The sequence below is a fragment of the Monodon monoceros genome, unplaced genomic scaffold, assembly GCF_005190385.1.
Source record: "Monodon monoceros isolate NGI ecotype Baffin Bay Population unplaced genomic scaffold, NGI_Narwhal_1 Super_Scaffold_21, whole genome shotgun sequence".
In the NCBI taxonomy this organism is placed as follows: Eukaryota; Metazoa; Chordata; class Mammalia; order Artiodactyla; family Monodontidae; genus Monodon; species Monodon monoceros.
Window position 1 is genome coordinate 111695510 of NW_021703778.1, and position 12223 is coordinate 111707732.

Sequence of the window (12223 nt, forward strand, 5' to 3'; positions counted from 1 at the left end):
CTAGTTCTGTATTCTTTGTTTTTACTAAAGCATAAACTATGAACTCATTTCAAATAATGACCAACCCATTAAAGAGTATTTTCATATATTATCATTTATTTCAAATATGAAATACATATTTAAATTACTTACCAATACTATGAAACTGCCATCGCTGATTAATTCTTTCTGGAAGAAGTTGTAAAATTTTCTAAAAATCAATATGAATAAAACAAAAAAAAGTATGAAAAGCAAGTAACACGTCCTCATCTTGAGCAATGTGAAAAATTAAACAAAGAGCTTACACAAAGCCTTTAAGAGTTTCTTACATAAAAGACAGTATTACAAATACAAAATAGTCTTTGAGCTAATCTGATGGTACTGGCACTACTTCAGCGCCGGCATACTGATTAGTATTTGAAAACTCCAGAAAACAACAAGCTATACTAACAAAGACCTGGAACAGGAAATTAATGAAATTTATCTTTTACTATGATGTGAAAAGTAAGTATACTTCTCTTTAGTGGATAAATACTAACTTTAATATATATATATATTTTTTAACATCTTTATTGGAGTATAATTGCTTTACAATGGTGTGTTAGTTTCTGCTTTATAACAAAGTGAATCAGCTATACGTATACATATATCCCCATATCTCCTCCCTCTTGCATCTCCCTCCCACCCTCCTTATCCCACCCCTCTAGGTGGTCACAAAGCACCGAGCTGATCTCCCTGTGCTGTGCAGCTGCTTCCCACTAGCTATCTATTTTACATTTGGTAGTATATTTTTAAATGCTCATTTACTATTCTTAGAATTTCTGCATTGTGGATACTACTGATATGTTTTAAATTCTTTTAGATATTAATATTTGTGAAGTTTTCTCTCCAAGCAGTTTTTTTTTTTTAAATAAATTTATTTATTTACTTCTGACTGCATTGGGTCTTTATTGCTGCACGCAGGCTTTCTCTAGTTGTGGTAAGTGGGGTCTACTCTTTGTTGCAGTGCGCGGGCTTCTCATAGTGGTGACTTCTCTTGTTGCGGAGCACAGGCTCTAGGTGTCCAGGCTTCAGTAGTTGTGGCATGCAGGCTCAGTAGTTGTGGCTCACAGGCTCTAGAGCACAGGCTCAGTAGTTGTGGCACACAGGGTTAGTTGCTCCACGGCATGTGGGATCTTCCCAGACCAGGACTTGAACCCATGTCCCCTGCATTGGCAGGCAGATTCTTAACCACTGCACCACCAGGGAAGCCCGGTGTCCAAGCATTTCTTTCTCTTACTTTGATAAATCTTACAGGGAAAATATTTTGCTTCCACAAAAATCCTATCAAATACTTGTACTAAATTAATTCACGTGAACCCAAAGATACTTCTATGTTATGATGGCTATGGGTATGAGAACAAAATTTTAAGATTCAGGAGCCCTATAGTTAAGCTAACATATACAGACTTCCACAAGTTGGGAATAAGCACTTTTTACATATAATACTTTCAAAATTTTGTCTTTATTTTCCTTTATATATTGCACCTGTGTGGATTATTCTAGTTCAACAGCTGCCTTATTATGCTGCTGAACTACGTTCTCAACACTCATCTGCTTGCTGAATGACATTTGTGTGTTTGTTATTATTGCAGCTCTATTATAATTATTTAGAATCACCATTAATTGAATGTTCATAAGGACCAAACACTAGACACTTTATGTAATGATATCTCATTAATCCTCACAACCATCCTAAAAGGAGTGTTCATTGATCTCATTTGAAAAATAAAGAAATGGGTTAAGTGATGTGCTTAGGTTAGAAAGAGGAAAAACGGAGTTTCCAACATCCATATGCCTATTTCCAAAACTTGTGCTTTTATACTATTCTGTTCGAAGAACAGTATGCATGTTTTTACACTTCTCTATCTTCCTTTTGATATAATCTTCTTTAGTCTCTCTCATATAAGAGGATGATGAAGAAATTATAAAGTTCTTCAGATAGATGCTATTCCCACACGAGATACATAAACTTCTTCACCTCTGCCCTCCTATTTCTCTCATACTTAGCCAACAACTGTATAATTATATTTATGGTGGTGTGGAAAGAGATAAAATTATAGAAAATTAAAAAGACAAGTTTGTGAACCACTCGAAAGTACTCCTAAATTATCACTATTAAATTATAGTTTAGGTTTAATCCCATATCAAATGTAAATTTAAATATATTCATCTTTTTTATTCAGTCATATAAAGATGAAAGAAATCATGTATACTATTAACTACACAGCAGAAAGCAAAATATAAATCCTATGTCATACTGATATTACATAATGATGCTTTTTATTCCAGAAAAAGGAAATCATTTTATTTATAATTTTTTTTAAAATCATCATTAGTCTCTAAAGGTGGAGGTCAGATATTACTGTCCCCATTATAAGTAGAAAAACATCAGCACACAGGTTAAATATTTTTTCCAAAAGATGAAAATCCTATATCTAACATCTCTTTTCCTAATGAAATTTAGCGACTGATTACAAACATTTATGTTCAAAGAGTAACAAATGATCAGTATATATTACATACAGGAAAATAAGTATTATTTTTTAACAGAAGGAATATTCTGAAAGAGCTTCTATTAACTAGTCAATCATCTCAGTTTCCTGAATATAGGGCAAGCATGAATGTCTGAAGGAACACTTTCCAGGAATTATCATCTTGCTTTCTCTGTACATACTTTTACTCTTTCTCAAAATATTCATGTTTTAATATTTCCCTTGTAAACAGTTCATGCAAACACCTGGGGAGGTAAATATAAGCAAATTCCTCAGGGTTAATGACTAATGAAAATTAACTGCAGAACAGGTACCAACACCAGTTGCTTCTGTCTGGAACTCTTAAAAAAAAAAAAAAAAAAAACTTTCTTTTTTCAGCTGTGACTAACTCAGCAACTAAGAGAGAGATCAAATTCTTCAATTCTTCTAAACCATACTAAAATAGTCAACATAAAAAATAGTGAATTATCTTTAATTAGCAGTAGATAGAATAGTTCAATCTTTAGAAACTGATTTCTAAATTCTTTACTATGCTTTTCAAGACACAAGGTCTAATCCTGACTTTCTCCAGTTCTCTAAAATTCTCAATAAAGATCAGAATATTCCTATCACTATTTGATCTGAAAGACAGAATGAAGAGCATGGGGTTATTTGAAAAGCATGTGTGTCCCTCATTTTTATCATCGTGCCAAAAATGAAACAAATTTTAGCAAAGTATCAAATGTTGTTGTTTCCTTCTATTTATTTAGCAATAAAAATGTATCCCACCCCAATCCAAAGCAAATGTAGTAGAACTATTTATAAAATATTTAAAACTATTTTATATAAGTTTTCAATGAAAAGCAGTTAAAGCAGAAAACTCCTTAGGTATGTAACAGTTTTATGAATTTACCCTCTCAAGTAATAATGTTTTGTTTTCTGTTTTTTTAAATTCTCCATTTGTGTAAATCTCCCACAAATTAAAATTTTCATGTTTGCAAACACAGTGAATATTGTACCAACTGTGGTATCAAACGCATAAAAACATAATTTTATCTGTACCTAAAAATAATATGTGTACCTCAGAAAATAAGAATTAAGTCAGGTGTATTTTTAGGTTAAAAAGTGCAATTCAGTTTTTGAAAAGCATGGTAGATTCACAGTGTTTGTTAATATTTAATATATTCCTTTGTATGTTCCAAAAATTAATTTTGGAAAAAAAGTTACATTGGCAGGTACTTACCTCAAAAATAAAAAGTATAGCATCCAATTCCTCCCTTTGAGACTTGTGACCTAAAACATTTTTATAGAAAAATATTTTAAACATTATCATTTTGTCCTCAGTGTCAACAACCACTTAAAAAGCTTAAAATATTTCAAGCACTGAAGTTTTTTTTCTCATTGATTCTTTAATAAAATGTTTAAAGTGTATTCTGTTCAATGTATAGACAATATCATAGCATCTCTCTCTACTCTTTTTAGACAGCTAAATTTAGATTCTACATATTTATGTCTAAAAACAAATCACAATATGTTGTGGAGAACTCTAAATGAACTCTAAAAATGAATTTATGAAAATGACTGCTCAAACCTGACATATGCCCCTAGGGCAGAGCAAAGGTGAGAAAACAAGTAAACCTGAACAGAGAAAAAGGAAATCTAAGCCTTCTCAAAATAATAAGGATATTACTACTAACCCATAGTGTGAGAGGGGTGTTCTACAAGCTGTCTAACAAAAAGAAGTGAAATAATACTAAAATTCCAATGTCCAAGAGTATATTTTTAAGTGAATGTTTATGACAATTATTTGAAACATCAACATAAGCCAAGACTGATTTTAACATCTTACCTTTCTGTTTAAGACTAGCTTCAATAGTAACAAAATTCTCAAAAAACACATAATATATATGTGAAAAATGTTGGTCAAAAAACTGTTTAAGATCGATGGACTCTGCATTCTCTGAAAAATAAATGAAAACAGTTTTTAGTGATTACTATTTATATCACGTTCAGCAAATATTTACTGTGGCATGTTTCCTTCAAAAATGCCAAAGAACTGCTCTTAAAATTCTATTAAAATATTTAAAAGATGTGTTTATACATTTATATCCTTGTTCTCACAACTTTAGCTTTTAAAGATTTTAATTTTAAAAACTGGTCAAATCAGGTTATCATAATCTTTGTTTACTAAAAGAAAACAATGCCTCAGAAAGTTTTATCCAAAATCATTAAAAAAGAAGTCCTATTTTCAATTCACAGCTATGCTCTCCTAACTTTTCCCCCAAGACAGTTAAAAATCAGTATTTCTAAGAGTAATAATACATGTCTAAAATACATTTACTTTAAATATCTAACAATAGGCTTTGCAAATAGGCACTTAAGTATTATAAAACTCAGGCAATACTGTTCTATAAGAACTGTCAGTATAGTCCAAGGCAGAGAAACTGAACATTTAACTGTATGCAGAGCAGAAAGTGTTGGGTACTAACACAAAATTACTTTCAAAACTCAATGAGGGGTGAAGGTGGGGAAAGAACAAACGCCTGACAGAGAATGTATTATCTGAAAAGACCTCTATGGACAGGAAGGACTTTGGACATAAAGTGGTGGGTTTGAATGAGAAAGACATTCTTGGCATAAACAAAGACATGAAGTGAGGAAAGCAGGATAGGATGCAGAAAAATAATTCATTTTGGCTAGCTTTGAGCATTTTGATAAAAATAAAATAGAAAAAGTATCCTTGATATGTCGAAAAATGTCGTTAAGTGCAAACTAAGGAAATGGGATTTATTATTTAAAGCAAGATATCTACATCGTAGGTGTATATGTACTTATGCATTTTATTGTTTGGTTTATTTTCGGGGGGGTGAGAAAGTTCGGGAAAAGGGGAGGAATTAAGAACTTTTACTTTATATACTTCCTACTATTCAAATTCCTTTACAAAAAGCACATGTCTCTTTTATAATAAACAAATTTGAAAAAAGCAACTGGAAAAACAAAGATTTTTTTGAACCTGGGAGTAAAATGAAGAATAAACTACTAACTGCTGATAAACTCAAGTTAAACATCAATTAATTTCTTGGAATGCTCTAAGGCTGAATGGAAGATTTCAGAATAAAGTTAAATAGTAACAACATACAGACAGCACTTTAAACTCTGGTGTATTATCTTACCCTATGAATATTCATAAATCTTTAATGACATCTCATCTATGGAATTTTCCAAGACTGTTTCCCTTTTGTTTTGCCCTCCCCAAGGAAGGAATGGATGCCCTCTCCTCTCTATTCCCTTGTGTTCTCTACATTTCTCTCTCATGGAAGTAATTATGTCTCAAGTGTTTCCTTGTCTTTTTTCCAGGACTAGTCTATATTTTCTTTAGGATAGAAAGTGTGTCTACCTTAGTATTTCCAAAACCTAAGCACAGTGCTGAGCACATATGTACTCAAATGTGTTTTATTATTAATAAAATAAATTATTTTAATGTTATTGTATTCATTTTGTAGCTTGGAAATTTTTATCTTGGAAAAGACTGCATAACCTACTGACAGGCAAAATAGCACTGCTTCACCTTGACTGGAATTAGAACACCCAGATTCCATTCCTACCTGTAACACTATCTGTGTACATTTTCACAGAACTAGGGGAAAAAACAATAATAATGGCTAACACAAACAATGTTTTCTATATGCCAGAAACTCTTCTAAGTCCTTTATAGAAATTAATTCCTAAAGTCCTCAGAACAACACTATGAAATAAGTACTACTATTATCCCTAACTCTAAAGATGAGAAAACAGGTACAGAGAGTTCAAGTAATTCAGTTAGTAAGAAACAGAGTCATGGATTTAAACTCCACACAGCCTGGATTTAGTGCCCATGCTCTTAACCTCTATGTTATTCAGCTTCCAGTGTAATATTGATACAACTATAAGAAAAATAAGAAAAGAACACTAGTAGTTTATCTGTTATCTGCCTGTAAGAAGATAAGAATAACTGTCATTGAAAACTAGTTAAACATATTTTAGAGACTACCAAAATAAAACACATACACTGAGATAAACAGGAGAAGTATTCTGTTTTCCCCACTGAGTAGTTTGAAGTAACAAAGAACTATGAAATGAGAATGAAATAGACTGCTACAATTATGGCTGAATTTCCTGAAATTAATGTTTCAAACAAAACTAATGTCCCAGGGGAAAGAAGAAAATGAGAACAATAACAAAGCAAAACAAAAAAGTCAAAACAAAACAAAAGCAAACATGAATCAACTTCAAGATTTTGCAACATAAATTTAGCAGCCAAGATAGTCTCTCTCAATTTCCTTCCCATGGTACAGCATGTTACACAAAGCCTGGAAACGACATACTGGCTAATAAAAAATACTGCATCAAAATTAGGTCAATTTGTTTTTTACTCTGTATCTATTTGTAATGAACTAGTTAGCAAATAAAAACTCTTATAAAATATTTTTGTTCACCAATTCACAAAATTTACATAGTGGGGGAAAATGGGAAAAAACACAAAAAAGGTGGATATAAGAGAATAAGAAGGTTTCACTTATTTAAAAAGAAGTCTCTCTATAAAACAGTAACACAGAAGAAAGGAAAATATAAAAGGAAGGAAATCCACAAAGAAAGGGATTATGGAAAAACTTCTACCCAATACCTTTCCCCAAAAAATGCCCCAAACCCTTTATGTTTTCTCTTTTTGTGAATGCCTCCAGTACTTTTAGTCAGCATGGCTCCTAATTATGTCACATTAGTTAGTACAACTGTCCCTCCGTATCAGCAGGTGATGGTTCCAGGAACCCATCAGATGCCAAAATTGGAGAATCCCTTATATAAAATGACATAGTATTTGCATATAACCTATGCACATCCTCCCACACACTTAACGTCACCTCTAGATTACTTATAATACCGGACACAATGTAAATGCTACGTAAATAGTTGCCTGGGTGCGGCAAATTCAAGTTCTGCTTTCTGGAATGCTCCAGAATTTTTTTTCCTGAATATTTTTGATCCAAAGTAGGTTGAATCTGAGGATATGGACCCACCCCTCCAAAATGGAGTGCCAACTGTATCATTCTCTTACAGCTCTCTTTGGGAGCAGAAAGCATGCCTTAGCTTCTTTTACCTTTCTAATTTTTTCAAAATTTTAATCTGAGGAAGTGCTCTGCATAGTGCTAAACTGATGGTTGGCACTTAAAAAAAGTTTAAGCATTCAAAAACTTCCCCCATTTTTAGAAATACTTCTGTTTGATTTGCAATGTTTGTAAATTAGTATTTCCTTAAAGAAATCAAATAAACATTTCAACCACAAATTAAGACTGAAGTTTCTGAGATTTTAAAAACACTTATTCAGGCTTAGGAATGCTTTGAAGACCTTTGGGAATACTAACTTTAAGTAGCAAAACAGTTCTAGACTTCATTTAGTTTTCACAAAATTTCAGATGTCTCTAGGATCTTTTTATGAATAAGCTTCAAGAAGCTAATTAATATATTTACTTCCTACTACATCTTTTGAAGACATCTAAGCTCTATAACAAATCTATAATTAAAAATTACAAAATTCAGAAGGCCAGTTTACCTGACCTTAAATTTCAGACAACTGTACTAAATACTTCCCTAGAAAAGTTATCACATAACCCACGCTAGATGACCAAAAATTCAACAAATTTTGCAATACCATCATTCTTCTTCCTCATCTATTAAAAAAAAAAAAAAGCCACCATTTAGAACTTTTCCTCAAATTATGGCATTATAATACACTAATCTGTGAAGTGTATCACAAGTAATCTGCTCCTGATAATAAAGCACTGAACAATGCAAATTATTGCCTTAAAATAATCAATAATGAGGACTGATCCAACAATACAGTGAATAACACAAAAAACTCTCTAATTGCAGAGACACAGAAATGCTGGATAATAAATAATACAAGCTCAAAAAAAAAAAGGAAGAGGAGAAGGAGTAGAAGTGAAGAAAAGAGAGTAAGTAGGGGGCTTCCCTGGTGGCGCAGTGGTTGAGAGTCCGCCTGCCAATGCAGGGGACACGGGTTCGTGCCCCAGTCCAGGAAGATCCCACGTGCCACGGAGCGGCTGGGCCTGTGAGCCAATGCCACTGAGCCTGCGCGTCCGGAGCCTGTGCTCTGCAACGGGAGAGGCCACAACAGTGAGAGGCCCGCATACCACAAAAAAAAAAAAAAAAAAAGAGTAAGTAGGAAAGGAGGAAGTGGGATGGAGGAAAAGGTGTCATGAGGGAGAGGAGGATGGTGAGAATGTGGTATAAAGGCAGGGAGGGGTTGAGGGGAAATATGTAGGAAAGGAGATGGGAAGGAAGTAAGGATGAGGAGAAGGGAGAATGGGTAAGGGAAAAGAAACACAAAAATGTATTATTAAAATATAAGCAATATGGAGACAAGCACAAATAAGGGGGGGAGTAGAAGAGAAAAGTAGGAAGAAAACAGAAAGAAGGTGCAAGAGAAAAGAAGGGCAGTAAAACCACACAAACAGGCTGGAAAATTATAAACAATACATTATCAAGTTCTAAGAAAAGAGGAGGGTATATGAGAAGGGAGAAGAAATTGAGAAAAGGGAGGAAGAGAGGACAAAAGGAAGAAACAGAGAAATAGTAAGTTGGAAGACAGACTGATGCTATTACTCAGAATGTAGCACAGAAAAATAATAAGATGGAAACAGACTGCCTGAGAAGTCCCAAGAACAAAGATAAAATGTAAGTAATATTCAAAGAAATAAGGTCTGAGTACTATCTAAAATTGGTGAAATATGTAAATAAATCTTCAGACTGAAAAAGCATAGTGATTCCCAAGCAGAATGAACACAAATCCACGGTCACATCCTAACTCCAAAAACAAAATGGAAATATTACAACCAAGAAAAGTTACCTACACAGAAATATCAAAACTAACAACAGACTTCTCATCAGCCCAATAGAGGCAAGAAGACAATGCAATTTTATACTGAAAGAACTAAGGGAAAATAATAGTCATCATAAAATTCTAATTCAGCTAAACTACTGTTCAATAAGATGAACATGAAAATAAAGAAAAGGCATTTTTTAACATAGAGTTTAACACTTAAAAACTCTCACTCAAAGAATTACAAAAGATAGATTTCTGAACGAATAGAAATAAACTCACATGGAAGAGTGAGAAGCAAGAAGCAAAGATGAGCTAAGAAACTGGAAAATGTGTGGGTAAATCTCAATGAGCACTGACTGTTAACAAAAGTACTAATACAAAAGGTTACTAACAAGGAGGAAGTAAAATAATGGGCAATAATGTGAAAGATGAAACAAATGCTGGAGAAAGTATTTTAAGATCTTATTTTATTTAAGAGGACAGTAGAAACAGTGATGAACTCTAGACTTCAATATTAGTATGCTATTGAAGTTTTCTGAGTTACCAATAAGAGAATAACAATGCATAACTTCTAATCATTAGAAGGGAAAAAGAATATAGAAAAGCTTATCAATCTAACAGACATGAGTAAAGAAAAGCACCCCAAAAAAGTGAATGAGATGACGGAAATCAATATAAATATACAAGTAATTATAAAAAAGTTAATGGATTAAATGCCACAGTTAAGAGAGAGCTGTAATTATACTGGATTTAAAAACACACACAAAAGTCAAGCTACAAAGTATTTACTAAGTATTTTTAACCCAAGTACTAACCAAAAATACCAACAGTGTTTGCTCAAAAAGAGACAAAAAGTAAACATTAAGGCAAGAATTAATACAATTAAAGAGTTCAATGTATTTTGACAAAAGGCTCTATTTACCAGAAAGCTTTAATTTCAATTTTGCATGAAGAGATATAAACAGCAAAAGCCAATAGATTTCTAAGGAAAAGCAAACTCATTTATAGTGTGGTAGCTTTTAACACATCTGTCTCATATTTAACAGAAGTAAGCAGTAAGTATACACAAGATTTGAACAACAAAATAAGCACTTTACCTGTAAAACTCTAAGTTCAAGAGACTATAAATCTTCCCATGTAAAAGTAAGGTATTTATAAAAACTGAACTATTGGGGACTTCCCTGGTGGTCCAGTGGGTTAACACTCTGCACTCCCAAAACAGGGAGCCCAGGTTCAATCCCTGGTCAGGGAACTAGGTCCCGTGTGCCGCAACTAATAGCTCACATGCCACAAGTAAAAAGAGCCCACATGCAGCAAGGAAGATCCCACACACAGAAACAAAGATCCTGAATGTGGCAACTAAGACCTGGCGCAGCCAAATAAAAAAGTAAATAAATAAGTAAATATTAAAAACAAAAAAAGTTTAAAACCTGAATTACTAAGGACACAAACTAAACAGAAAAAGAACCAAGAATAACTTAGCACATACCATGCTCTCTGACCAAAATGAACTAAAATTAAGAATTAATAACTAGGGACTCCCCTGCTGGCACAGTGGTTAAGAATCCGCCTGCAAGAGGAGGAGCTTCAAGATGGCAGAAGACTAAGACACGGAGATCACCTTCCTTGCCACAAATACATCAGAAATACATCTACTTGTGGAACAGCTCCTACAGAATACCTACTGAATACTCACAGAAGACCTCAGACTTCCCAAAAGGCAAGAAATTCCCCACGTACCTGGGTAGGGCAAAAGAAAAAAGAAAAAACAGAGACAAAAGAATAGGGACACGACCTACACCTCTGGAAGGGAGCTGTGAAGGAAGGTTTCCACACATTAAGAAGGCCCTTCGCGAGCGGAGACGGCGGGTGGCAGAGGGGGGAAGCTTCGGTGCCACGGAGGAGAGCACGGCAACAGGGGTGCGGAGGGCAAAGTGCAGAGATTACTGCACAGCCGATCGGTGCCGACCAGCACTCACCAGCCCAAGAGGCTCGTCTGCTCACCCGCCGGGGCGGGCGGGGGCTGGGAGCTGAGGCTCGGGCTTCAAAGGTTGGATCCCAGGGAGAGGACAGGGGTTGACTGCATAAACATAGCCTGAAGGGGGCTAGCGTACCACAGCTAGCTGGGACAGCGTCCGGGGAAAGGTCTGGAGCTGCCGAAGAGGCAAGACACTTTTTCTTGCCTCTTTGTTTCCTGGTCCACGAGGAGAGGGGATTAAGAAAGAGTGCCGCTTAAAGGAGCTCCAGGGACAGGCGCAAGCTGCGTCTATCAGCGCGGACCCCAGAGACGGGTATGAGACGCTAAGGCTGCTGCTGCAGCCACCAAGAAGACTGTGCAAACACAGGTTACTATCCACACCTCCCCTCCTGGGAGCCTGTGCAGCCCACCATTGGCAGGGTCCCGTGATCCAGGGACAACTTCCCCAGAACACACGGCGTGCCTCATACTGCTGCAACGTCATGCCGGTCTCTGCCGCCGCAGGCTCGCCCCGCACTCCATACCCTTCCCTCCCCCCAGCCTGAGTGAGCCAGAGTCCCCGAATCAGCGGCTCCTTTAACCCCGTCCTGTCTGAGCGAAGAATAGACACCCTCAGGCGACCTACATGCAGAGGCGGGGCCAAATCCAAAGCTGAACCCCAGGAGCTGTGCAAACAAAGAAGAGAAAGGGAAATCTCTCCCAGCAACCTCAGGAGCAGCGGATTAAATCTCAACAGTCAACTTGATGTACCCTGCATCTGTGGAATACCTGAATAGACAACGAATCATCCCAAATTGAGGAGGTGGACTTTGGGAGGAACGAAATATATATTTTTTTCCGTTTTTCTCTTTTTGTGAGGGTGTATGTGTATCC

General features: G+C 35.4%; 1 protein-coding gene across 10 annotated transcripts in view; it reads right to left on the reverse strand.

The window, feature by feature from the left end:
• The window catches only part of RALGAPA1 (Ral GTPase activating protein catalytic alpha subunit 1), a 228295-nt gene that overhangs the window by 179220 nt on the left and 36852 nt on the right, over positions 1-12223 (reverse strand). For all 10 annotated transcript variants that reach the window (XM_029237182.1, XM_029237176.1, XM_029237181.1 and 7 more), the window contains exons 2-4: positions 4342-4452; positions 3736-3785; positions 133-190 (exon numbers count right to left, since the gene is read on the reverse strand). In XM_029237182.1, coding sequence (XP_029093015.1) covers positions 133-190; positions 3736-3785; positions 4342-4452 — 219 coding nt within the window. The remainder of the gene's footprint in view (positions 1-132; positions 191-3735; positions 3786-4341; positions 4453-12223) is intronic.